The following is a 26,671-nucleotide window of genomic DNA, read 5'->3' as shown; positions in this document are numbered from 1 at the left end:
GACGAGTGACGACACGAACTTTTACTTTATGGTGTAGTTTACATGTTAGCAGTTAGGATATTATTTCTTGTTGTGGATCGGATATTGAGCGTGTCGAGTGTCGACAGAGCCAAGGCGCGTCTGCGAGGTGACTCGCGCATTATTATGATAATGCGGGCGGAGTCGATGGTATCGCTCGCCGCTATCCGCTCTCATAACACAATTGAATTAGCATAGCGCAGTGTCGGCCGCAGCGGGCGGTCTAAGCCACGCGACCACCTTAGTACCTGCGGACATCGTCGTATTTGATTCCAATAGGAAAGTTCTCTTATCACAAATGTTTCTCATGAAACTTTATTATAATTATTTTAATCTAAGATAAGACTAAGCAGGTTTAAGCCACAAGAACTTTTTCATTTTGCACCACAACTGAAAAGTTTTAAGATGGCTACATTCATATTTTATACTCACGTCCATTGTCCACCATTATGTGAAGGAAACTCTTTTTTTTGGACTCTTCATTGGTATAGCCCGCGACACAGGTTGAGACTTGAGATGGCAATCGGGGTATGAGGCAGAGGGACGCCCAGCACACCCGCACCGTGTTAACGCGGGGGCTGTGCGGGTGTACGGGGCGTTACCTCCCCGATTAACATCTCGACCTGTCGCGTACTATAAGTTCGTAAACATAAATGGCTTGAGCGAGTTTGAATGACCGTCAAGCGTGTTGAATGAGTAGACCACAGTGACCACAAACCATAAGTTCTGTACATGGGTATGTAATTGCGGACTAATGGTAGGTACAGATAGGATTGTATCTATTGTAATTTGTTACGACGTACTTTTCATACACTAGGTATTATAGTGGCACTCAATGATTTAACTTAAATTTTTACTCAAAGACTTATTGTGATAAAGATTATTAACAATTCTATAAAATAAACTGAAATCAAAATTAAAACTAAAATAACAAATATATTTTAACTACTTACTACTACTAATATAACTATTCATAAAGACTATCCGATCCACCCCATTGCTGCAGGCCAGTGGAATAAAAATTTCATTGACGCAATAGCACTCACTGAGGAGACAACAAGTTTGATTTTCCTTGATCTTTCATTTGGGTTTGGTTGCTTGTTCGTGACAAGAAAATTCCACGCTTAGATATGTGTTTCTACAAAAGATTTGTTAGGTAGTCTGCGCCAATGAATAAGTCGTTTCTAAATTTAACCGCGAGACGCGTCGCAATAGAATGATTTAAGTATCAGTGGGGTGTTACGTACGGGCGAGCGGAGCATACCACACCGCGTTCACCATCTGCATTAGTGCGAGTGCTACATCCGTACACAGTGCACGAGCGCGTGGAACAATACCTGCGTGAGTTCGCAATCGCATCGTAGGTCAGAGATGACTATTTAGTTGCCGGTAATTTAAGATTTGTTTATCTTTTTATATAGGAAACATTAGAATAGTCACACACGTTTACTTTAATTTTCAAATATGAATGTTCTATCAATTATTATAGCAAAGACCCTTCAACGGATCAACGATGTGAACATTATGGCCATCAATGGCAGGCGCGATTCAAAGCCCCTTGACTCTTGAGCGAAGTGCGGAGTATTCATGGCGGTTTGTCTGCGTCGTGGAGGATATAAAATATCGCTTCGGAGGGAGCTAATGGCACACGACCCTCTCGTAATAAGTGCCAGAGATTCTAGTGAACGTTTCCAAATGTTGACAATTTACAAATATGAAGTTTGAAGTGTTTGTCTTTATCGTGAATCGCGTGAACCAAACTACCAAAAATCCATACTAATATTATAAATGCGAAAGTGTGTCTGTCTGTCTGTCTGCTAGCTTTTCACGGCTCATCCGTTCAACCGATTTTGATAAAATTTGGTACACAGATAGCTTGCATCCCGGGGAAGGATACATGCTACTTTTTATCCCGAAAATCAAAGAGTTCCCACGGGATTTTTGAAAACCTAAATCCACGCGGACGAAGTCGCGGGCATCAGCTAGTTATAAATAAGAGGATAAAATTACCCATCACCGGCTCACTACCAAGCACGGGTCTCCTCTCAGAATCGTTTGGCCATTGTCTATCACATTGGCAGATTTCACACACCTTTGTGAACATTATGAGGCATGTAGGTTTCGTCACGATGTTTTCTTTCACCGTTAAAGCATCAATTGCTTAAAACACACATAAATTTGTGTGCAATAAAGATGTCTAAATAAATAAATGTATTCCGTAAAGTTAGAGGTGCGTAGCCGGAATCGAACTCCGGCCCCCCACTAGGAGGCCGATACCTTAACCACTTTAGGTTATACCGCATATAAATTCAACCATAGTAGTCGAGATCATTAATTTGACTTCTTAGTTTGTCTATAATATAAGTTACTAACCAAGACCATAAGTTTGACTTTTAGTTCATATCACTACAAAGGCGTATTTTTTTAGGGTTTTTTTATTATTAAAGGGTTCCGTACCTCAAAAGAAAAACGGAATCCTTATAGGATCACTTTGTTGTCTGTATGTCTGTCAAGAAACCTATATAAGGTACTTCCCGTTGACCTAGAATCATGAAATTTGATAGGTAAGGAGGTATAGGTAGGTCTTATAGCACACATAAGGGGAAAAATCCGAAAACCGTGAATTTGTGGTTACATGGAAAAATAAATTGAAATTTTGTTCATGAAGAAATAATTAGTATTTTCAACTTTTAGAGTAAGCCAACTATACCAAGTGGGGTATCATAATTATGAAAGGGCTTTACCTACCTATATAGGTACACCTATATTCTAAATCAGGTTTTTATTTACTTTTATGCATTATATGTAGTTTTTGATTTATCGTACAGAATGTCGAAATAATTCGACTGCAGTACGGGCCCCTCGGTGACTCGCACTTGACCGGTTTTTTTTAAACTATTTTAAACTCATTACAACTTTTTGAACATTGTGGTACGGACATAGTAGGTACCTATAGGGAAAAGCAAGTTGGTACGATAAAGTCTAACGCATCAAAAGGTTTTCTTGAAGAGAGTAAAATAAATATACCTTAGAATATTTTAGAAAATGTTCCTAAAATCCCCCAACGTTTGATACAGGGTACCTATTTGTTTAATCCAGCAGTCCACAATAACAAATTGCGGACGGAAAATTTACAGTTAAAAGCCGGATGCTACAGTTGATAGTTGCAATTTCCGATAGCACTTATGATGGACATAATGGGATGTGTGCAATGGATTTTACAGTAGCTGTGGATTTATTGGTGGCCCGATTAATAATAATGATTTTTCTATTATGCTGTAGGATTTTATTGTAATGTTTTGACTCACAGAGGAGCTCTTAACTATACTTATTTGAGACTGTTTAAATCACAAGTAGGTACATAGATCATTTTATGAAAGACTAAGTATAATTCAAAAGACAAGTCTGTATAAGTAATCTATAAAAAACCGGTCTTATGCGAGTCAGACTCGCATACTAAGGGTTCCGTAGGTACCATCGTTCAAGAAATAACACTTTTTTTGTGATGTAACCATAATGACTTATAATGTATTGTAACCACAAATTCACGGTTTTCGGATTTTTGCCTTTAATATTGTTAGAAGACATTGCTGCCTGCCAAATTTCATGATTCTAGATCAACGGGAAGTGCCCTTTAGGATTTGATTCACACAAAAAAAAAACGCGAAATAAAAATCCTAATTTTGTAAAAGTTTACGATATATCTATTGCAAATAAAACATCCTGACTGACGCTATAGGTCAACGAACGTTGTGTTAGTAGGCCACTCGGAGTCAATGCGGCGTCGTAGGTGGGGCATTGACCTGAGTTTTGCGCGCTATAAATTGCGGATTTGAAAAATACTTAATCACTCAAACTACAAAATGAGCCAAATGGTTATTATCTAGTATTGGATTGTGTTTAGATAGTATAGCAATTACCTGGTTATTACCTACCTACCCTGTTTATGAAAGTCTACTCAAACTAAAATCGTCTAAAGGATTTGAATTTTTTAAAGCATGAGCTTTTGCACAAATTATATTCTAATATGCAATGCCGTCGTACCTATCCATCTATTATTTTATTATTCAGTTTTTATTACGATAATTCAATCTATAATTTTAAACAGTGTTGGCTAATATCTAGATTGACAAGTCACCAAATTAGGTGAATAATCTGATATGATAAGTTCGAATCGTTCGAATGGTGCGATCTATGTCGCCCACCCGCTGTTCGCGCAGTGCTCTGATGCCCAATGGGGCGTCTTTCTTCCTTTTAACGGATAGTATAACCAAGCTAATGTGCTCTGTTACTGTGATGCCTAAATTGACATTTAGAACTTTGATCAATAATTACACTTAGTGTTCCTGACAATATCAGCGCAACCACGATTAGACGTTAGATACGCCTAAAGGTATATTTGCGATTTATATTAATTAATAATATCATTATCTGATTAAGGTAAGTTTTACAATTAATGTTTAAGCACTTTTCTATTTTTCTTTCTTGGTCCTGCTTTTTTATGGCGAGATTTCCAAATAAAATGAAACTTACCACAAAATAGATAGGTAGGTAAGTACATACTTACCTACTGAGTACTGAGGTAATAATGCATTTAAGTACCAATGCAAATGGCTAGGTGCCTTTGACGACGGGTAGATATCTACTAAATACTAGTTAAAGTAAGAAAAGTTTCATACTTTTTTTATTTATTAAAAGCCTTTGCTATCTCGCCTTTTAGTTTTAGTCCAAAACCGTAGCTCAATATTTTCCAAAAAAAATTTTTTAAGTTTTTTAATCATGTTAGTTTGATCGAAGTTCTTCGCTGGTGACGGACACCGCGCCCCGCTCGCATTAGGTACCTACCTACCTATTGGACTAAAGGCCAGCGCGTGCTAGACCTTCGTTATTTTGTAAAAGCAGAAAGTTTCTCTGCGTATTGTCTTCAACACTGGAAGGAACGATCAGCGCCTATGAAGTTTGGATCATGGTGGCTTTGGGAGATAGCAGGTAATAAAGGTGTATACAATTTAAGTCCAATTTTTTTATATTTTTCTAGTAGGTACCTCTACTACCTACTTGGTTTATGAGATATATCCGATATTAGGCATTTATCCGATATTCGGGTCCCTACCTAAGCTTTTTACACCTTTATTAGGTAGGTAAGTTGTCTCCCAAAGCCACCACGATCCAAACTTCATAGGCGCTCATCTTTCCTCCCAGTGTTGTGGACAATACGCAGAGAAACTTTAAGCTTTTATAAAATAACGAAGGTCTGGCACACGCTGGCTCTTAGTCCACATGTGGTATGGCCGCGTCTCGATGGGGCGCCTTTCTCCCTTTGTGCTGGAGCGACGTGTTAAATTAATTGTTGCCGTGACGCGCTTAGTGACATTTGGGACGATGATCATTCGCAGTGTAAACAAAAAAATCTACTTGGGTGACAGACGGACGGATGCTGTAGTTTTGTTACGTGCAAAAACTAATTAGCTCTACATTTTGTGTTAGGTATCTTCTATCTACCTTGAGTGCTAAGATATCATCATCAAGTTAGAGTAGGATAGTGATCTGACCTACGAGTTAAGGTAAGTATAAGCTACCTTGTATAGTTAGAATATAATGTGGATGTAGGTAGGGTTAGGTGTTTATTTAAATTCCGATTTTATTATTGTTTACGCATACCTACAGCATATGAATGAGATCGTTAGTATGTATATCTATCAACGGGCAGAAATAGTCATCTAATGTAATCTATATCAATACTAATACTATAGGTTACCTATTATTATTATTATTATTATTTATTTATTATTATTTAATTAGAACGGCCATAAAGCCAATTACACTAATTAAACTACGAGTACAAACTAACATAAACATACTTACAAAAATTGTTAAAATTATAAATTTTAAAAAGCAAAATTATAAATTTTCACAAAAGTGCAAGATCTGACCCATGAGGTCAGCCCATTTGTCAGCAAATATGTCACAGCGAGGGGACTCCTTCAGCAGCGCGTTAAAAGCGCAGCCAAAGTGCGCGGTATGGGTGACCTGGAGCGCGCTACCGTGCGACTAAACGGACTTACGAAAAATTTGGAGCGTTGGCGGAGATGGCTGTAATTAGGTACCTATAGGTACCTAAATGCGAAAGGGTGTCTGTCTGTCTTTCGGTCTGCTAGCTTTTTATGGCCGACCGAGTTTAACCGATTTTGATGAAATTTGGTACAGAGTTAGCTTATAACCCCGGGAATGGACATACTTTTATCCCGGAAAATCAAAGAGTTCCCACCGGATTTTCCATCCCATTCTTAAAGGTCCATCCGTTTAACCGATTAATATGTAATTTGGTGGGTACAGAAGACGTAGCTTGCATCCCGGATATTGACATAGGTAACTTTTATCCCGGAAAAGCAAAGAGTTCCCACAGGATTTTTAAACCACGCGGATGAAGTCGCGGGCATCATCTAGCATCTAAATAATAAGTAATAGTATAAAAATTAAAACGTGAGTTCGCAGCGGCTGAATTATTATTTTCTATCGAGATTCAAAGTCGGACACAAATAGGCAACCGTGTTGGCAGATCGCGTTGACAGTAGAACAAAGTGGAGCCGCTCCTTTTTATCGAGTAGTGTCTATTAATTAGTGGTGCATCTCCTAAAATAACCTTGCCCGTCATTGGGAGCGTATTGACAGGGCGCGATGACGGCGCGGCGCCTCTGCCCTCGTGACTTGCAACCTTCCTTTATTATCGCTCGCACCGACTAACAAGGCGGGCTAATGCAGTGAGTTGCAAAACCATTGCCTATTCACCCTTGGACGCAACTATCGCCTTTATGCTGTTTGAAAAGATTCTAATTTTCCGTACAAGCCTGTATTTACTTATGTACACAGAAGCTGGCAACAATCGTCCTGATGGCATTAATGACTTTCATATCAGATCATTTTGGATCTTGAGGATCTCAAGAAGATAGAGTAGATACCTACAAGTGAAGTTATTAGCACTGGGTAAGAGGTAAAATAATATGGTTCAATTTAAGAACCTAGTAGGTAGAATCCTATTCCTGAGTCAGAATTTTATTCTTTTAATCGCGTTAAGTTTAGACCGACAAACTGCTTCCTATGCTACTAGGTATATACATAAAGATACTAAATATTGACTAATTTTAAAAGGTTCTAGGTGCTAAGTAATCATTTAATCCTTTTTAGGATACGCTTACCTAACGCTTGCCTAACTATTTAGGTAAGTAATAGGATCCTACACTAGGCCCTATTACTTACAATAAATAACGATAGCAGCTTTAGTCTTTAGCACTAAGGGAAACGCTGGTATAGTCGTCAGTGTACCGATACCCGTCAGATTGTAAAAAATGGTCAGCTATTAATTCCTAGCTAAAACTAAATGAAAACTTTTTATGGCAACATATTTGTGATAGTATTTTCCATAAATTAGTATAACAACATTTAATCCAAACTATAATAGCGTTGGAGAAAAACGCATTCAAAGTTAGCATTTTCAAAATTTGTGTTTTTAGCCCGGTTTAGTCACTCAATCGTAGTCCTACATGCTAGTATTCGAAGAAAGTTTTGAAACATCTATTGGCCACTCTGGTAAATCTGATTATTTTATACAACAGTCAAGTTAATTTTCTAACGAAATAATCTATAAAACTGTGTTTATTTTATTATTATTTATGATTTAACGCATGTGACATCTATTGGTACTTTGAAATCCCTACTTGACCCAATACTCGTCAAAATTCATACTATTTTGACGGTTACTGGGACACACTAGAAAAATGAACGTAATACCGACACTGTTCAATTTTAAACCTTATTACAACGTGATAAGAGTTTCAGTTGCGGTACACAGACAGTGACTGTTTTGGACAGTTAATCTGTACTTAAATTGACCTTTAAATTGAAGATGCAATGTTTTTATTTTTTAACCTGACTACGACGAAGTTAAAGTTTTATAATTTTAGCATGCTGTGTAATGTTTATCTGTTCCCGTATATATTTGACCGAGCGAAGTGAGGTCTCAGAGTCTACTTGAGTGAAATTGCACTTGTCCGTCTGTCCGTCAGAGCCTTATAACTTCTGAATTACTGACCGCAATTACTTCAAATTTAAACATAATATGAAAACTGACGGCCTTCAGCCGAATATTACAAAAATACATACAAAAATATAAAAGCTTTATTTCAGCGGGGCTCTCATATGAAATAGGGAGTTTTAAAGTGGCGATTGAATTCACCGCTATATGTCAAAAACGGTGACATAATATTAGAGATTGAAACGTGTGTATAATTTTGGTTATATCGTGCATCGAGACCAATAATTAATCTATGATATCGTGTACTTGAACAACAAAAATTAAAATCAGATATATGTTATAAAGAAACGAAATTATTTCATTTTTAATGGGCATCAGTATTTTTAACATAACTTTACAATAATCTTAATATTTTTGGGGAAAAAGTTTCTTCGCATTTTTAAGAAAATTAAAAAAAAAATAGTATAGTTTATTTACATTTAACTAAAGTATGTAGGTACCATTTTGTTCGATAACTTTTTGCCATCTTGTAGGTAGGGACATGATCCCATTGCTATAGAAATTTTGGGACTTCTGATCAAAATACCGCGACAAGTGGTTTTGGCAGTCCTCTAGTGATGTTGTAACCTGACACTGCCTAAAGAATTCTGAAGAAACCGAAACAGCTGGAAATCTGAAGGTGCAAGGTCAGGACTATACGGCGGATGCATTAACACCTCCCAGCCAAACTTTCTTAACTTTTGCTGAGTGGCTAAAGATGTGTGAGGTCTAGCGTTATCATGATAAAAAACCACACCCCTTAACAGTTGATTAATTCCAGCCGCTTTCTCCCAACTTCTTGCTTTAATCTTATCAGTTGTTCGCAGTAGAGTTCAAAATCGATGGTCCTGCCTGGTGATAACAGCTCATAATAAATAATGCCCTTCCAATCCCACCACACACACAGCATCACCTTGTTGCGAGTTAACCCGGATTTCGCCACAGTCTGTGAAGCCTGACCGGCCTTTGACCACGACTTTCATCGTTAAAGCAAGTGATTTAATGATTTCAAGCTTATTTCGTGGTTTAACGACATATTATTATGTAGATAACGGCTACATTCCACGATTAGTTTATTAATTTTATTTGTCGATATCTCGACCAAATTGTACGATCTTTGCAATTGGGTCTGGGCGATGGAGAGACTCTGAGCTTTTTTATGAAGTTCATAGTTAGCAATCATGTCTCAGAACCATAAATGTCAACAGGTATACATACCTACTCAGTACTCATCTACAATGTCGAGTGCAGAGCTCTTAATGATTACTGGGTGGGGCAGGACATGAGCCTTAGTCATGATTTTTGTCTTACTCATGTCCATCTCTAGGCCCACCTGTTCTGAAGCTCTGCTGTCATTGAGCATTGCATTAAGGTCTTCCAGAGTCTCTGCAATAACGACTATACATTGTCATCGGCAAATCAAAGGTGAGTGATGTACACGCCATTAGTGTTAATGCCAAGACCGTTCCAATCCTGAAACTTAAAACAGTCTTCTAAAGCAGCGGTAAAGGGCTTCGGGGGGGTTACGACTCCTTGCCTGGTCCTCAATGCGGACTGACATCGTGGCGGTTTTCGTACAAGCACTTCAGCACTTGAATATGCCAGAAGTCGATTCGGCACCTCTATGGCGATCTCAATACAGCCTATGTTTCCAAGGAATCTAAGGCTTTTTCACAAAAACATTAAACAAAGTGGCCGATTATATTCTTCAGTCTTCTGTATAACCTGCCGCAGCGTGTGGAAGTGATCCAGGTCCTGAAGCCCTTTCGGTATTTTTTGCTATCGAATTGAGTGGAGTTTCAAATGAGAGAGCGAGAAAATTTGGGGTTCATAAATATAAATATTAAAATATAACAAGCAACAGAAAAACAATTTTAAAAAGATGCCTATTTGACTAGTAGTCATCATCCCTATTTGAACAATATCTAAAAACAACTTGAACAATATAGTAGGTAATGCTACCTAATACTCGTAGGTGGACCCCCCACTACGTGGACGGACGATATCAAACGAGTCGCAAAGAGCCGCTGGATTCAAGTGGCGCAAGACCGTGGTGTGTGGAAGTCCCTACAAAAGACTTATAATAATATATAAATAATAATATAATAATAAAATAGTCATTTATTTAGGCAACTTGAACCCATTTGAACATACATAAAAGTAAATACAAATACAAATGTACAATTGTTAAAAATAATAATAATAAACTGAAAATAATAAAGTTACAAAATACACAATAATAAAATTTAAATTAAATTAAAATTAGAGATTGAGACTTATGTCCAGCAGTGGACGTTTATCGGTTGATGATGATGATATATCATAGACAACGTAAACGGCCAAGGACGAGGCGCGGATTTCCCGCCATGGCTTGAAAGCCCAGAATCCAATAGTTTTTCATTTAAAACGACTAGTTAAATTTATATTTTGCACATTTTCTCAGCTCGAGTGGCGATGTAAAAAAAAAACACAACTTGAAAATGAAATTAAAATAATCCTTATGTCTACGGCAATAGAGTTTAAATTATTGTTAAAAATTGACGAGTTCTGGGACACATTGACGATAATTAGGACAAATCTGACGGATACTGGTACAAATCACTCATTTTTGTATTTTTTAATTATTTAATAACATTAATGAAATTTATTAATTCCAAAATTATATTTAATAAATACATTATAATATCTGCTTTCTTGTCATGTAATTTGTTTTGTTCTAAATTCACTAACAGCAACGTGGCAAAGCTGCAAAGTCAGCTAAATTGAGAAACCGACGAGTATTGGGACATTTCCTATAGAGCACAGAATAATTAATACACAGCAAGTAAGTAAACTTAACTATGTAAGTATTATTTGCTGATTATATGATCTAGTTGCATGACAGGCAGTCAAAGTTACGTTCCTGAACGTCAATAAAATCAATGTGGGTTGCATAAGTCAGGGTTTGTTAACTTTGGACCAAAATTTTATCTTTAACCTCAGATAATCCTGGATGTATGAATACCGACTTGTGCATCCCACTTTGTTTTTATTCGTGGTCAAAGTTTAACACTAACCGTGACGTAGGTAAATGTAAACTCCGGTCATGCATGTTTGACGAACCATTCGATCGCATCATGATGTGAAATTGACCGGCGCGGTACCAAGGTGCCCTTTACGTGAATACCTACTGTTCGTAAATTCACACATTAATTACGTATTCTAAAGCTGATGAGAAAACCTCTTTTACGTTTTTTACTTATTCTTCTTTTTCATGTGATTTTCTTCTTAACTAGGTATCTAGTTACTGATATAAAACCACAATATGCATGCCCATATTATTTTAACCAGCACAAGTCCAAAGGGCCTATCGCCATAGGTTGAGGCTTGTAAGCCTCACACTGTAGTGTGATGATCACAATCACCTCTGATTAGGCGACACTTTTTCACTATTGGCTAAAATGCCATTGCTGCTGCAATAATAGGTACCATAAATCCAACCAATCACAATAATTAAGATTGTATGAGCTTTTCTATAATAGACCAGCCGGACTGCCAACCTAAAAGAGATTGTAAAAGGCGCAATGAATTTCGAAAGGTGACAAGGACTTACCGTTGGATTGTAGTTGTACCTACTTATTACCCACTTTTAATAAGTTTATTATACCTAATTTAACTATGCCTCCAGTGAAACTATGGGCAACAGACAAGAACTTTCATATTTTTACTAATTACATAATTATTCACATAATTTTTGCTGTCTTTAACTCCGTTCAACGTTTTTCTAGAAACACCTTACCCATTACAATACATTACAGCTGCTACGACTTGCGGCCTAAATTATATGTCGCAATTTGCATCAATACGATCGATAACAATCCCATATTAACATGACTAACAAGCAATATTGAAAGGTCATTTGTGGTGATGGCAGGAAACTGCAACCACTCTGCGGTGAAGCCGTTTGAGGCACTTTTTACGCTTGAAGCCTTAACCACCGCAATAGACAAGACGTCTATAATAATTACACTTTGTCCAGTCAATAGTCGATAAAACTGGGGATAGCTACAATTTACTACACACACGCGATTTATATTCCTAGGCCGAGCGCAGGTTTTTTTTTTTGCCTTTTTGCTTGTTCTTGGGCAGGGTCGAAAGAAATATTGACCTTTTTTTCCTTCATTGTAAAAGTAAGTAGGTAAAATGTAGCGAGAAATGCTAATTATATTATCATTTATCAGTAGGTTATTATTACTGATATTTTAGATAGTAGGTATGTACTTACTTTACTTACCTAAGGTATTTATTTTATTTATTTAAAAAAATCCTACGTTCGATTTTTCGTATTATTGCAGTAATCTAAAAGAAAGATTTTAATGTTCTCCAAACTCAGGATTATGCAGAAGTTTTAGAATAGATACCACAATATAATAATTTTGTACCCATTTAGGTAAATAGAGGCGTATTAGAAGCACCTATAGGTAGGTTAGCAATAACCAATTATAACAATGTAGGTAGGTAATGTTGACGATTTGAAGCGTCCTATTTTTAAATTATGATAATACTAACCGACAATATGTATAGCCATTATAATTTATATCTGTAATTATAAATTATGAAATTATAGTTAATTAGTCATTAAACATGGCAGTAATCTGAATATGGAATTATTAAAAATAATAATCAATTGACATGCCATAAATTAAAAAGTTGGAAGTTATAAGATCCATTGTACGTAATAGGTAGGTATGTACCTGTAGGCTGTAGGTAGGTACGTTCCTACAGGCTAGATTCTTGTATGCTCCTACGAGTTTATTAGATAGAACAGTTATTCTGAAGTGATAGATTCTTTCGATGATTCAAAAGCACTTGTAAAAGTTTGTTTAAAAAAGATATCTTATGATTAATTAATCTAAATATAACATATTTCCGTCTGCCAAAATTAGCAAACCATTACTCGGGCCATTCAATAAATTTTAGGAAACACTTATTTAGACAGATCCGCACATTATTAACTTTTCTTTTAGCATTTTATGGGCGAGTGCTACGAGTGGCATTGTTAAATTTGTCGCGTCGGTGACGCGGACGCGGCCGGGAGACGGATGGTTACCATAAATAACGTAGACAAGATTTAATGAACGCCTCACTTAGCTTTAATATTTCATAAGTTATTATGGGTAAACTAATTAAATGTATTTAGAATGGTCACAATTAAGAGGATATGTCAACACGCCTGTATCAGCTAACATCAAGCTTCGACGAAGAATTGCTATATCGTATTTAGTCCGCAACATGTCGAGATGGCGATCGGGATAGGTATGAGGCGAGGGACGCCCCCGCTCACCCGCACTTCACCCACGTTCGCCCGCACCGGGTTAGCACGAGGGATATGCGGGGCGTCCCCACCCTGGTTGCCATCTCAACCTGTCGCGTACTATACCTTACCTTTTAAGGTATCTACCCATACCAACGCTAAGTGATAATCCATTTATTCCATACTAATACTATAAATACGGAAGTAGGTATGTCTGTCTGTCAGTCCAGCCGCCAGCTTTTCACGGTCACCGAAATTTGGTACAGAGACATCCCGATGAAGATGGGGGCTCGATCCTTGGCACGCACCACTAACTTTCGAATTTACGTAAGTATCACGTGCTTTTACGATGCAACGAACGGAAACATAATCGTGAGGAAAAGTGCACGCATGAGGTTTCTTCATAATATTTTTTAAAACTGTGTGAAGTCTGCCAATCTGCAAGCCTGGTAGATATTATGGCTACGACCGAACCCATCTCATTCTGAGAGGACACTTTACTTAGTAGTGAGCTGGTGATGAACATAAATAAGGCACATGTTTCATCACAACTTACTCGTACTAAAATATTATCTAAAACGGTAACAGAAATCACGTGTGCATTTAACGGTTGGACGGAATGTCGTTGCGCAGTAAATATCATTTCCTGACAGCTTCATTTAAATACCTTTTGTCAATGAACGGGTTAACATGTCCCGCGACGCGATAAAAAAGATATACGGGGATGTGTGTGATATATTATGAGCTGCAGTCGCTACTGTGAACGCGGTTTTATTTTTTCATAATTACTTCATGAGTTATTTTAATTAGATAATTTGAATGGTAGTTATGATTTCCAATTCTTATTAACATTGTCACAACTTGACTGTATGTACTATAGGTATGTTTTAAATAAGCGTATAGGGAGGTGCATATTTCCAAAGTCAAATCTAGGCACTCAGATATTATTCATAATGCGCGAGCGAAGCGAGCGTGAAGTTTTTTACAATATTGCCTATGAGAGGCACATATTTTTTTCCTTTTCTACACCCGGCACCCCCCCAAATCTAATCTAGGTCGATTTTCGCAATTTGATAAAACGAGCACGAATTTTTGTTTTAGCCACCGGCCTTCGAGGGCTGTGAAGTGTGGAGCCCTTGGTCCGAGGACCCGTGACATTTTGCCCGGCCACCACCACCGTATATTGTTACGCCACTGGATGTGCCCGCGGCTCCGCTCGCGTGGTCTCAGTGTAGCGTCTTCTATCTCAGTGTAACCTAACCTAACCTATACCAATCGACAATTATGGCGATCGTCTTACGCCTCCTAGGATTCGCACCGTATACCCCTTGAACACCCGGGTAAAGACGGCCCTGGCTACTGCCTGAACAATATGAAAAATTTATAGATTGACATAGGTAAGTTAAAGTTATACATAATTATGAAAAGTTACACCAGTATCCAGGATTACTTAATGTTCAAAAATATGTTTACCGAACATTTTAAAAATTAGTTGACTTTTACACCCTAAAAAAAGAATTCACCAGTCTAAACAAACCATCGATAGATATAGAAGAAGCAAACACTTCATAATGCGAATGACCCTTCCAAAAAAATAGGTTAGTTTTTCTGCTTAGCTATACATATTCATTTGAAGCGTTAAATCCTTCAACAAAAGGTATCTTTGCTATCAAAAGTGACAGATCCTGAGCTTTTGTGCGCAACACCTTACGGTAAAATTCGGTTCTCATTCTACCATGCGCTGATAATTTTACTGAACTTTGAAAACAGTGCAGTAGGTACTTACACAAGAATAGTAATATCTTTTTCTATAGGTATACTTACCAGATACTTATAAAAATGAATCGCAAAATGTGTTGCTGATCGCAAATCTCGAGAACAGCTGAACCGATTTCGCTAATTCTTTTTTTTAAATCCAGAAAAAGAATCGACTGTTAGTGGTATAGGAAGTTCGCCGGGGCTAATACTTACCTACCTACTCAGAATACAGAATTAATATTAATATATTAAGAAGATAATTTTTTTTAATTTTTGTAATTGGTTTTTTTTTTTAATTTCATTTTTCAAATGTAATGATCTTGAGACTAGATCAGCCGGAACCGGAAACCTAATGTAGGAAGGTAAATAATTTAAAACGCCAGACGTTTTGGTAAGTGGACCTTTTTATACTGGACGTTTTAGAACGTTTTAGACATTGTGGGACTGGAAAATATAGGACTAGACATTTTGAGACTCTAGACGTTTTGGTAAGTGGACCTTGGCCAGCGTGGTGGACCATGGCCAAAACCTTCTCATACTGAGACGAGACTTGTGCTCTGTAGTGAGCCGGCGATGGGTTGATGCTGATGATACTTCCTATCGCTACTATACGCTTTTTTAACATAAGTAATATTTCTATTCAAATTTAGTACCTATGTTATATGTACCTACTTTAAATTGATAAAACGGGCATGCGTTTTTTCTGTGCCTCATGTACCTGCCTAAATAACATCTTTTGACCTAATTTTAACTAAAAGTGCTAATCCGCCCAACAAAAAGCATCTTTACTATCATAAGTGACATATCCTACTATTGTCCATGCCACTTTACGCTAAAACTCGAGAGCTAACCCTGTTATTTCGGATTTGTCGATTTCGCAGCACTCAGGGATGACAATGCATCAAGCACCTTAATCCCGACAACAGCCATTTAGGGGCATTACAAATAAAAGTTTGTCGGTCGGTTCGGTGCCACAATGGCCATTGACGGGGCTTCACGCTGCGCGTCGTGAATGGGCCAGCGCCAAAAAAATCTATTAGACACGCATAATGGATTTGATGTATCGATGTGTCCTTACAATTTAACGGATCTTTAACTGTACCTATACTTATCGATTTTATTTGGAGATTTTTCAGCTCAGTGTTCAAAAAGACTTTGTAGGCATATTTTTTTTAAATTGCGAAAATTTCATGCACGGAAATTTGAACCACCGAATTCCATAACAGCGATGATAGGATTTGTTTTTGTTATTATTTCTTGGACTGCAGGATGTCTAGACTTTAGATAAGTATTTAAATTATTTGTTACTAGCTGATGCCCGCGACTTCGTCCGCGTGGATTTACGTTTTTCAAAATCCTGCGGGAACTCTTTGATTTTCCGGGATAAAAAGTAGGTAACCTATGTCCTTCCCCGGGATGTAAGCTACCTCTGTACTAAATTTCATCAAAATCGGTTAAACCGTTGGGCCGTGAAAAGCTAGCAGACAGACAGACACACTTTCGCATTTATAATATTAGTATGGATTAGTATGGATGTCTTAGGTAGGAGCTATTATTTCGTTATAATATGTGATGTGTTAAAAAATAAGTAGGTACCTACCTAAGATAGCTCTAATTTATAAATTGTGGCCCAAGCTAGGTAGGTAAGTATTACAGTGGGTACGCGGCCGAAAGTAATATAAAAGTACATCGGCCTTTAGAATGACATTTCGGGTTTGTAGAGCGTTGTCTCTGTCACTCATACCTTTATGAGGTTTTGTCGGTCTCAACGACAGAGTGCTCTACAAATCTGCTATCTCCTTTAAAGGTCGATGTACAGTCAGCAACAAAGCTACACACAAAGCTACTTATAAGTAGGTACACCTGCCCATTAGTCGCTTGTACTGGCGGTTCAAGGTGATTCTAGTACGCGACAGGTTAAAATGACAATCGGGGAAGGAACGCCCCGCACACCCGCACGGCGGCACAGCCCCCGTGCTAACCCGGTGCGGGCGAGCGCGGGTGACGTGTGGGTGTGCGGGGCGTCCCCCCGCCTCATACCCCGATTGTCATCTCAACCTGTCGCGGACCTACCGATTATTTAATCTCAAATCGTAATAAGGTGCATCTATTGTTCGCCCGTAAAATGGAATTATCAAATAAATTGTATTGGTGAAATACTTGGTAGATTATTTTCAATTGTAAATCGTATTAGAACAATGCCTTATTGTTCTCCATTTCAACGCTTCATAAATCTAATAATCGAGTCCCGTCTTCCGACCGGGATATCGACGATAGATAGGTACCTACAGTCAACAAAAAAAATATTAAGTATGGCCAATTAGGTAATAATTTTGTTTTAGAATATTTTGTAACAATTTTGTTTCTTCGTTCGTTGTTTGTTTTATTTCAAAATTAAGGATAGGTAAATAAGTACCTTGATACCCATAGATCATACTATGGAAAAGAAATCAAAATCAGTAGGTAGGTACGTAGCCTTATTATAAATGCGAAAATGTGTTTGTTTGTTGGTTTGTCTTTCAATGACGTCGCAACGGTGCAATGGATTAACGTGATTTTTTGCATGTGTATAGATAAAGACCTGAGAAGTGACATAGGCTACTTTTTATCCCGGAAAATCAAAGAATTCCCACGGGGTTCTTTAAAAACCTAATTCCACGCAAACGAAGTCGCGGGCATCAGCTAGTTAAGAATAATTAGGAACTTATCCGTCTATTGTATTGACATTTAAAAAATATGAGAAGTAGGTACAGTTACAACTTACCCCATGCTTGGGGCTAAACCCCCCCCCCCCCCCCCCCGCACGACGCACCTCATACCACAATTTTATTGTAATCTCAACCTGTCGCGAACACTATGTAGGTACGTACCTACCTATCTACTTACTTAATAAATTATAGGTTACACTGATAGGGTAGACTGGGGCAAATTGTACCATCGTGCATTGTAAAGTAATCTTTTTATATCTATTTCTAAAACAACAGTGACAAAACTCAGTAAGCATGATACTTATGTAAAAACTAGTCAGGTGTGTCGGAACACGCATATAAGGTAGGGTTCCATAGCCGTGATAATTGCGTAACCCAAAGCCAAAAACGCCATAATGATTTTAAAACACGTACCTACCTATTTAACAAGGACAAGGGGGTAAACCATTTCTTTTCAACTCACGCTTTCATACAAGGTGCAGGATAGGTACGTACCTACCTACCGTAGATACCTACCTACCGATAAACCTACCTAGGAATCCATTTTTTTCATAATTTAAATAAGTAGGTACCTACCTACCTAACATGCATTATTGTAGCGGTAGGTAGGTATCTAGGTTCTATAATAGATGGGTACCTAAGTAGGTACTATACCGTATGCCTAACTGTACCTACATAAGTACCTATGTATCTTCTAAATTTCTACCTTATCTACAGCTTTTAGGTTGACTTGGACAAACCTTTTAAACGGGTTTAGATAAGTACTTACCTACTAAATTTTTCTATGTGTCTTTAAGGCTCCTGTCAAGACTGGAATAAACTTGTCAAAATGTGACTGCATTACAAAATTTAGGTGCATATTACTTAGATAATTGGCGCCGATTCTCTTGTACACAATCTCTAAACTAAACTAAATTAACAGGTCTAAATCTAGTGCTATCCTTTCCCGCAAGCAACATTATGAAAGGGATAGCAATAGATTTAGACGTGCCATTTTAGTTTAGTTTAGAGATTGTGTACAAGAAAATTAGCCACATTATTTAAGTAGGGACTTCAATACTATCTAAGTACCTAGGTAGGTAAAAGAGACATTTAAGCTAATGAATTACGGAACATTCTATTGTACCTGTCTATATTAGATAAATAGTTGTTATGAATGAGGTAAAGAAACTCACTATAGATTTGTTAGGCGCCGGCAGCGGCGCATACATGTCAGTTATCATCGTTTCCACTAACACATTTCAACCAAACGTAACTATGTATCGGCCTCCAGAACCAAAATCACGAAAAGAACTGTCACAATATCTTCGCAAATATTATACCAACGCGACATTCAAGAGGCCGCTTGTCACGAAGAGGCCGATTGTAACTTCGAGGCACGTTTACAATTTTACATGTTTCGAACGTCTCGTGTCGCGGCGCTCGGGCACACGTTTACGAGTGCGGGAGCGGCGCGCTATGTGGGGGGCGGGGTGGGCGGTCTGAGCCAATCCCAGCCTCTTATTGAGCCCCGCCCACGCTAAGCCCCGCCCACAAGGTCGCATATCGATCGCACGCGCGACTCCATTTTATTTCGGCTCCCTCAATTTGCATAAAGTTTTTTGTTTCAAATTACCGATAAGTTGGAACGCGATTGCTTGCTTTGCGGTTTAATGCGATAGACGAGACTTAACATATTATTGATTTTATTATGTAAGATATTTAGAAAGACAATTTTGCCATAAAAGAAATACTCTATGGCAAACTCGACTGTTTTACCTAGCCTCGCTTCCTCGCCTTGCTAGCCGATAGGTAAAGTAATTATAATTCGAACTTGGCTTGACACACGGCCGTGTGTCTTGATATCCTAATACCTAGGTAGGAATTAGGATATTATCGTTACCTATCATAAATTCATAAATTAAACCCCGATAGTTTTTTCTCAAGAGTGCCGAAAAGAAATTAGGGTAATTTATTTACTAATTATTAAATAATTAATCTGGGCCTATTCCCAGGCCTAAATGACAGGCCTTTTATACCTAATATAGGCTAACATGTCCAGCGAGAAATAATGTTAGGTATTGGTACAAAATTAAAGTAGCACACGCGCGTACAACTTGCCCTGTTACAACTAGCCCCTATGTCCCCAATCATACTTACTACATACTTAGCTTACCCAATTTTATTTTCTTAAGTGCATCTTAAGAACCTATTTCACTCGCTAAATAATACGTAAGTATCTACCTAAGCCTATTTTGACGTTTCGATAATATATAGGTCCTATCTTGTTTTGAAAATCTGCCAAAATGACAAATTTATTCCTTGGTTCGAGTTCATTAAGTAGATAAGTACCTAATGAATGAAAAATCAACTCATTTGAATAACATACCTAACATGATAGGTATCTATAAAAAACCGGCCAAGTGCGAATCAGGCTCGCCCACTGAGGGTTCCGTACTACAATCATATTTTATCGACATTTTGCACGATAAATCAAAAACTATTAAGTAGGTATGCCTAAAAATAAATAAAAATCTGTTTTAGAATGTCCAAGTAAAGCCTTTTCATATGATATCCCCCCCACTTGATAGATATAGTTATTTTACTTTGAAAATTGAAAACACTAATTATAAATTCATGACCACATTTTAAATTTTTTCTAGTGATGTAACCACAAATTCACGATCATCAGATTTTTCCCCTCATGTCTGCTATAAGACCTACCTTCCTGCCAAATTTCATGATTCTAGTTCAACGGGAAGTAGGTACCTACCCTATAGGTTTCTTGACAGACAGACAACAAAGTGATCTAATAAGGGTTATTTTTCCTTTTGAGGTATGGAACCCTAAAAAGTACCTAGGTATAGAGAAGTAGACCAAAAATATCTACCTTCCTACCTACTTTTAGATAGATAGGTACCTAGGTACCAGTGTACCTTACTAATAGGTAGGTACCTACCTACCTAACTAAATAACGATTTGAAGACGTTTCCATTTTTCTACAATCACATCTTTATAAAATAACTAGGTACCTATAGATAGGTAAGTAGTAGGTACCTACCTAAGTATTTAGATATAATTCTCACAACTAAGTATCTACTATGACGTGAATTAGAGTTTTTGGAAATCCCGTGCGAATTTTTTAATTTTTCTGTGATCAAAATCCTCCTATTTCCATAGGTGACAAGCTATATTTATCTAGGTAGGTATGCCAAATTTTGTCAAGATTGATTCAGTGAAGTCGTGAAAAAGTAATAAAATCCTCGCTTATAGAATTTGTTTCGTGGGTAGGAAGGAATCTATCTAACCACTCTCAATAATGTAAATCATTAAGAACATCTGTTGTATAGGTACCTACTCCCCAAGAAGCCCAGCACATAGCCTCCTCACCCACCAACAAGGTGTTAAAGATAATGAAATATAATGCGCGCCACAAAAACCCCTTATAAACACGACCAAATAATTAATAATGGAACACGAAAACACCATAAAGGTATAAAATTCCACGTGCAAGAAAAAATAGGCGCCCTTCCGCACCCCAAAAATACATCGCAACCGCTAAGTATTTCGAAAAAGAACGTCGTTTTAAGAATAGCTTAAGCGGCTAATAGTTTTATGACACGCATAACACGGGGAGATTTTCCATGAGAAGTGTCACAGGATAATCTGACTTATCACTCCTCAATAAGGTGGAAGATTCCATTTAAAAGTATACGGAAATGACAGTCGCGAGATATTATAGCTACATTAGGGTGCCGATATAAGGTAGAAACTGTAGCTAGGTGTAAGGGGTGAGGGGTAAAGGATAAAAGTGGGCGTGTCTGGGATAACGAAATAAAACGCCTGGGGCCATGCCAGACCGTGCGAACTCCGCTTAACGCAATAATATTTTAATTTGGACTCAAAACTCACGCTGGGATGCAAAATTACAGTACGAGTGGGCGGTGTGTGCAAAAATCGAGTTATGGGGGTACTACACGAACAATATTGCCCTGTTTAATATGAATAGATAATTTTGATTTAAAATTTTGGTAGGTAAGTAGGTACGGTCAGCCTCAGAATTCGAGTAGGAATTGCGTAAAACTGTTGCATGAAAAAGCAGTCGCGCCCTACTTAACCTTTTTTTAAACACGCCACTCAGATGTGAGCACAACCGTGCCGTCCACTGCACAAGAAAACATTTGCAAGCAGATGTAAACTTATAGGTAATAAGAATTAGGTAGGTAAGTATAACAAATACCTAGATGCACTTTAAAATACATCTTATATTAGGTAACTATGTGTTGTGAAATAATACCTACCTAATTACAAATGAAACCACCTACAGAAAAATGTTAATTGTTAATAGTTAATACCTACTTGCCCCGAGCCTGTTACAACTTGCCCCAAACATTGAGAATCCTTTCTTAGCGGATGCTTAAGTTAATAGCTATCTGCATGCCGGATTTGCAGTAAGTAGTTTGAGCTGTGCATTGATAGATCAGTCAGTCAGTCAGTCATCTTTTCCTTTTATATATTAAGATTACAAGAGTATTTCTGAAAATTGTTACTAGGTACCTACCCAGTGGCGTGCACAGGAGTTCAAGCCAGGGTATGCATTTAGGTATGAACTTAGGCAGCACGGCAGGTAAAATGAAAAATAAGCATTGATTTATTACAATGAGGGTAAGCAGTGCGTTTATGCCTCTATGAGCTGCACGCCGCTGTACCTACCAGCCCCTCGCTCCCCTACCTACCTATCTAAAAGGCATCAAACTATTTACTACTGTAGCTGTACCTACCTACCTATAGGACCTACTTAGGTACGTGCCAAACGTGCCCGAGTGGGTGATACGCTCCGGCGTCAGTCACTTCCGCAGCTTCCGCCGGTCATTTGTGTTGACGCCGGTCAATCTAATCATCTGCAATATCTCTTAGTTACACTAACTACTTACTAATCTACATCACACACGCTATACCTTCATACATACAAAACACGTACCTATAGGTATACTAATTAGATGATGCCCGGGACTTCGTCCGCGTGTATTTAGGTTTTTAAAAAATCCCGCTGGGAACTCAGTATACCCGTAGTACAAGATTTTACGTCTCACCAAACAAAACCAAAATCGAGAGTCGAAATACTTCCGCGTTACAGTAAAATGGACCTAAACAGCCTTGAATTGAATTCAAATAAGTATTCAATGCCACCGATTTTAATTTCGCAATGTTTCCGCTTGGAGCGCTGGCTGTAGAAGTGTAGACAAACTTGAGCTTTAAAACAAGGCTTTTAAGATCCAGTTTACTGTAACGTGGAAGTATTTCGACTCTCGAATTTGGTTTGGTTTGGTGAGACGTAAAATCTTGTACTACGGGTACTGGGACAAAAAAAAGTAGCCTATATCCTTTCCCGGGATGTAGGTAAGCTAACTCAGTACAAAATTTCATCAAAATCAATTAAACTGTTGAGCCGTGAAAAGCTAGCAGACAGACAGACAGACACATAGGTACCTACACTTTCGCATTTATAATAAGTATTAGTATGCAAGTGAGTATGGATTATGTTGCATTCGTGCATCGTTCACCCGATTGTGTTAACTTTGTACCTAAAAGTTGCGTGTTAGTTTTAATTTTACGATACGAAGGTATTTCATATTATTTTACTTTTGTGATATCTCCTAAGATATTATTCTAAATTAAATGATGTAAGGGCAATTTTGTTCTAAATTGCCCTTACTTACATCATTCGACTCTACGAATTCTATTTCAACGAATCCTCCATGAATTTTCTGTGCATTTTGTACGTGTCATGGATAGCCACTTGTACTTACCTATCCGGTTTGCCACTTAAGAAAATGTTGGCCTTATCATAGTTTTTGAATTATCCTGCAAAATGTCGAAAAAATACGACTGTAGTACTTACCTACGGAACCCTCATTACGCGAGCCTGACTCGCACTTGGTCGGTTTTTTGAACCCAAGCTTGTATACCTAGTAGGTACTTACCTATGTACTTACCTAACAGGTTGAGATGGCATCCGGAGTGGGGACGTCCCGCACACCCGCACAGCCCCCACGCTAACCCGGTGCGGGCGAACGCGGGTGACGTGCGGGTGTGCAGAGCGTCCCCCGCACATACCCCGATTGCCATCTCAACCTGTCGCGGACTACACCTACGCACATGTAAACTGTAGAGCAGAGATCTAGGCATAACATTCAGTTATAAGGCCCGCAAATTGCTAATGCGCGTGGCCGCCATTTTAGTGACGTCAGCACTAGACTGAAGTTCCGAGCTGATGGTAAGTATATTTTTAAATGTTGTATATAGAAGCAGGAAGGTATACTTAGATATACGTCAAATGACGTCAAAATGACGTCATTTCGATGTTAATGAGACATGGTTCCAGCGGAATAGCAATTTGCGGGACTTAAACCAAGAAACTTGCTGAAAATATAGATAGGTACCAGCTAACATATACCTACTACTTGGTTCTAATATTTTAATATCCACTTTTGCATACCTAGTTACATAGCTAGGTATTTACTCAGGGTTGATTTCACAATGGTGAAGAGGTGAAACCTCCTAGAGATAGCTAATCGTTTACATTTGAGCATACAATTCGGCCACACGCGGGCAAGGCAGGCCCGCGGCGCAACGCGTGTATTCACATTGTAATATTCGTAATTTAGTATTCACTATTATTCTGAAATAGCTCATTCAATTGCTTTGTATTATATTGATTCGATGGAAGGCCTAGACCAGCTCTTGCCGGCGGACTGGAGCTTTCAACAAGTCAAGTTCAACAAATTTATATTTTTCATGTTTTTTGACAGGAGACTCTCGCTCAGTAGTGAGCTAGCGATGGGTTGATGATGATGATTTTTCACAAGTTATTTCTGGAACTGGATGGTAAAAAAATAATGTTCCCTTAAGAGGATCTCGGAGTTCACCGTAGGTAGGTATCTACCTACCTACGGTGCCAGCTACACTGCCCTTAAGTAAGATAAACCACTGCTAGTACCTAGATATGTATCTAATTAATGGAAGCAACCTCCCTCAGCAAAAATGAAACAGGGCAGAGGATCTAGCTGTCAAGTAGGTATTCAAGACCTATTCATGTTCTGAATTCTGGTATCATTTGCATTGGTAGCTACTTACTTATACAGGGTGTATTTAGAAAACTTAGCGCTGTTACCTATTAGGTATACAGACACAGTAGCCGGCAAGAAATATTGTACATCGACCTTTAGAATGAGATTTCGGCTTTGTAGAGCGTTGTCTTTGTCACTCATACCTATGTGACGTTTTGTCGGTCTCAACGACAGGTACAACGATCAACGAAACCGCTATCTATTTCTAAAGGTCGATGTAGAATATTTCTGCCGCGTAATGTAGGTACCTATACTACTTAAACACAATCGTGATTATAATAAGATTATGTTTGATAAAGATAAAATGTTAACTTACATGCCTTTTTTAATTAAAATGTGAAGCAATTATAGTAGATATTATTTATTGCCATTTCAAGTAATTTTAAGCATTTCAAAATGGGCTACTACACATCACATACTTACTTAACTTTTACAAATTGTAGAAAAGTCTCATCGACACTTGAGGCGAGCATTCGCAATTTACATAATGATGATTGAAGGAAACATTTGCCCGAGGGAGTGAATATTTTTGTACATTAACATATTATTACATATGCGTTTCATTAAATTAACTGTTTTATTTAATTGTGGCTTGGACCAGAACCTATGATAAACTAGCTTAGGTATGCCTGACTGATTTTAGTTTATACATAGTGTACTTACCTATCTGTAGCATATTATGTAGGTATGTAAAATGTAACGAATATAATATAAATACCTACCTATACCTACGAATATGTAAGTACCTACTGTAGTACTGTATCTACCTACCTATACTTGCTTACTTCATAAGAACACATACCTAGGCAAGTACTTATTTCCAGTTGTGTTTACAAAAAACCGGCCAAGTGTGAGTCAGGCTCGCGCAATGAGGGTTCCGTACTACAGTCGTATTTTTTCGACATTTTGCACGATAATTCAAAAACTATGATGCATAAAAATAAATAAAAATCTGTTCTAGAATGTACAGGTGAAGACCTTTCATATGATACCCCACTTGATATAGTGACTCACTTCGAAAGTTGAAAATACTAATTATTAGTTCATGACCACAATTTAATTTGTTTTGTGTGATCTAACCCTAAATTCACGGTTTTCAGATTTTTCCCCAAATGTCAGCTATAAGATCTTCCTACCTGCCATATTTCATGATTCTAGGTCAACGGGAAGTACCCTGTAGGTTTCTTGACAGACAGACGGACAGACAGACAGGTTGACAGACAGACAGACAGACAACAAAGTGATCCTATAAGGGTTCCGTTTTTCCTTTTGAGGTACGGAACCCTAAAAATCAATAAACTAAAGTACCTATCTAAACATACTTACTCCAGGCTACTTACCTGTAAGTATCTACTAGAATATAAAATGAATTATTATCATCAACATCGCTGAAAAGAGTTCACTCGGGATTTTTTAAAAACAAAATTAGGTAATGCGAAGTCGCGGATATCAGCTAGTTTCATTAAAAACTAGAGCTGATGCAGTGCATCTTCGTTCACGTGGATAGACTTTTAAAAATCCCGTAGGAACTATACGATTTTCCGGGATAAAAAATAGCCTATGTCCACTGACTGTTTATATGCCTATGTCACTCTCCAGTGGCTCCACCGCGGTTGTTTGACAGCTACAATGTCACGATCGCAATCATCTCTGATTGGTTAATGCTCGCTCACTATTGGCCACAATGCATTGTTGCAACAAGAATTGCACAAAT

At 37.9% G+C, this 26,671-nt stretch overlaps 1 protein-coding gene across 5 annotated transcripts in view; it reads right to left on the bottom strand.

Annotated features, from left to right (window-relative positions):
* Sp1 (transcription factor Sp8) overlaps window positions 1-26,671 on the bottom strand; it is a 117,917-nt gene that overhangs the window by 22,559 nt on the left and 68,687 nt on the right. The window contains exon 1 of one of the 5 annotated variants that reach the window (XM_034984568.2): window positions 19,024-19,265. The exons of the other annotated variants lie outside the window; for them this stretch is intronic. Coding sequence (XP_034840459.1) covers window positions 19,024-19,071 — 48 coding nt within the window. The 5' untranslated portion in view covers window positions 19,072-19,265. Of the gene's footprint in view, window positions 1-19,023; window positions 19,266-26,671 lie in introns of those variants that run through there. 5 annotated transcript variants of the gene reach the window in all.

Source organism: Maniola hyperantus, chromosome 3 (assembly GCF_902806685.2).
Source record: "Maniola hyperantus chromosome 3, iAphHyp1.2, whole genome shotgun sequence".
In the NCBI taxonomy this organism is placed as follows: Eukaryota; Metazoa; Arthropoda; class Insecta; order Lepidoptera; family Nymphalidae; genus Maniola; species Maniola hyperantus.
This window is presented reverse-complemented; position numbering and strand designations above follow the sequence as displayed.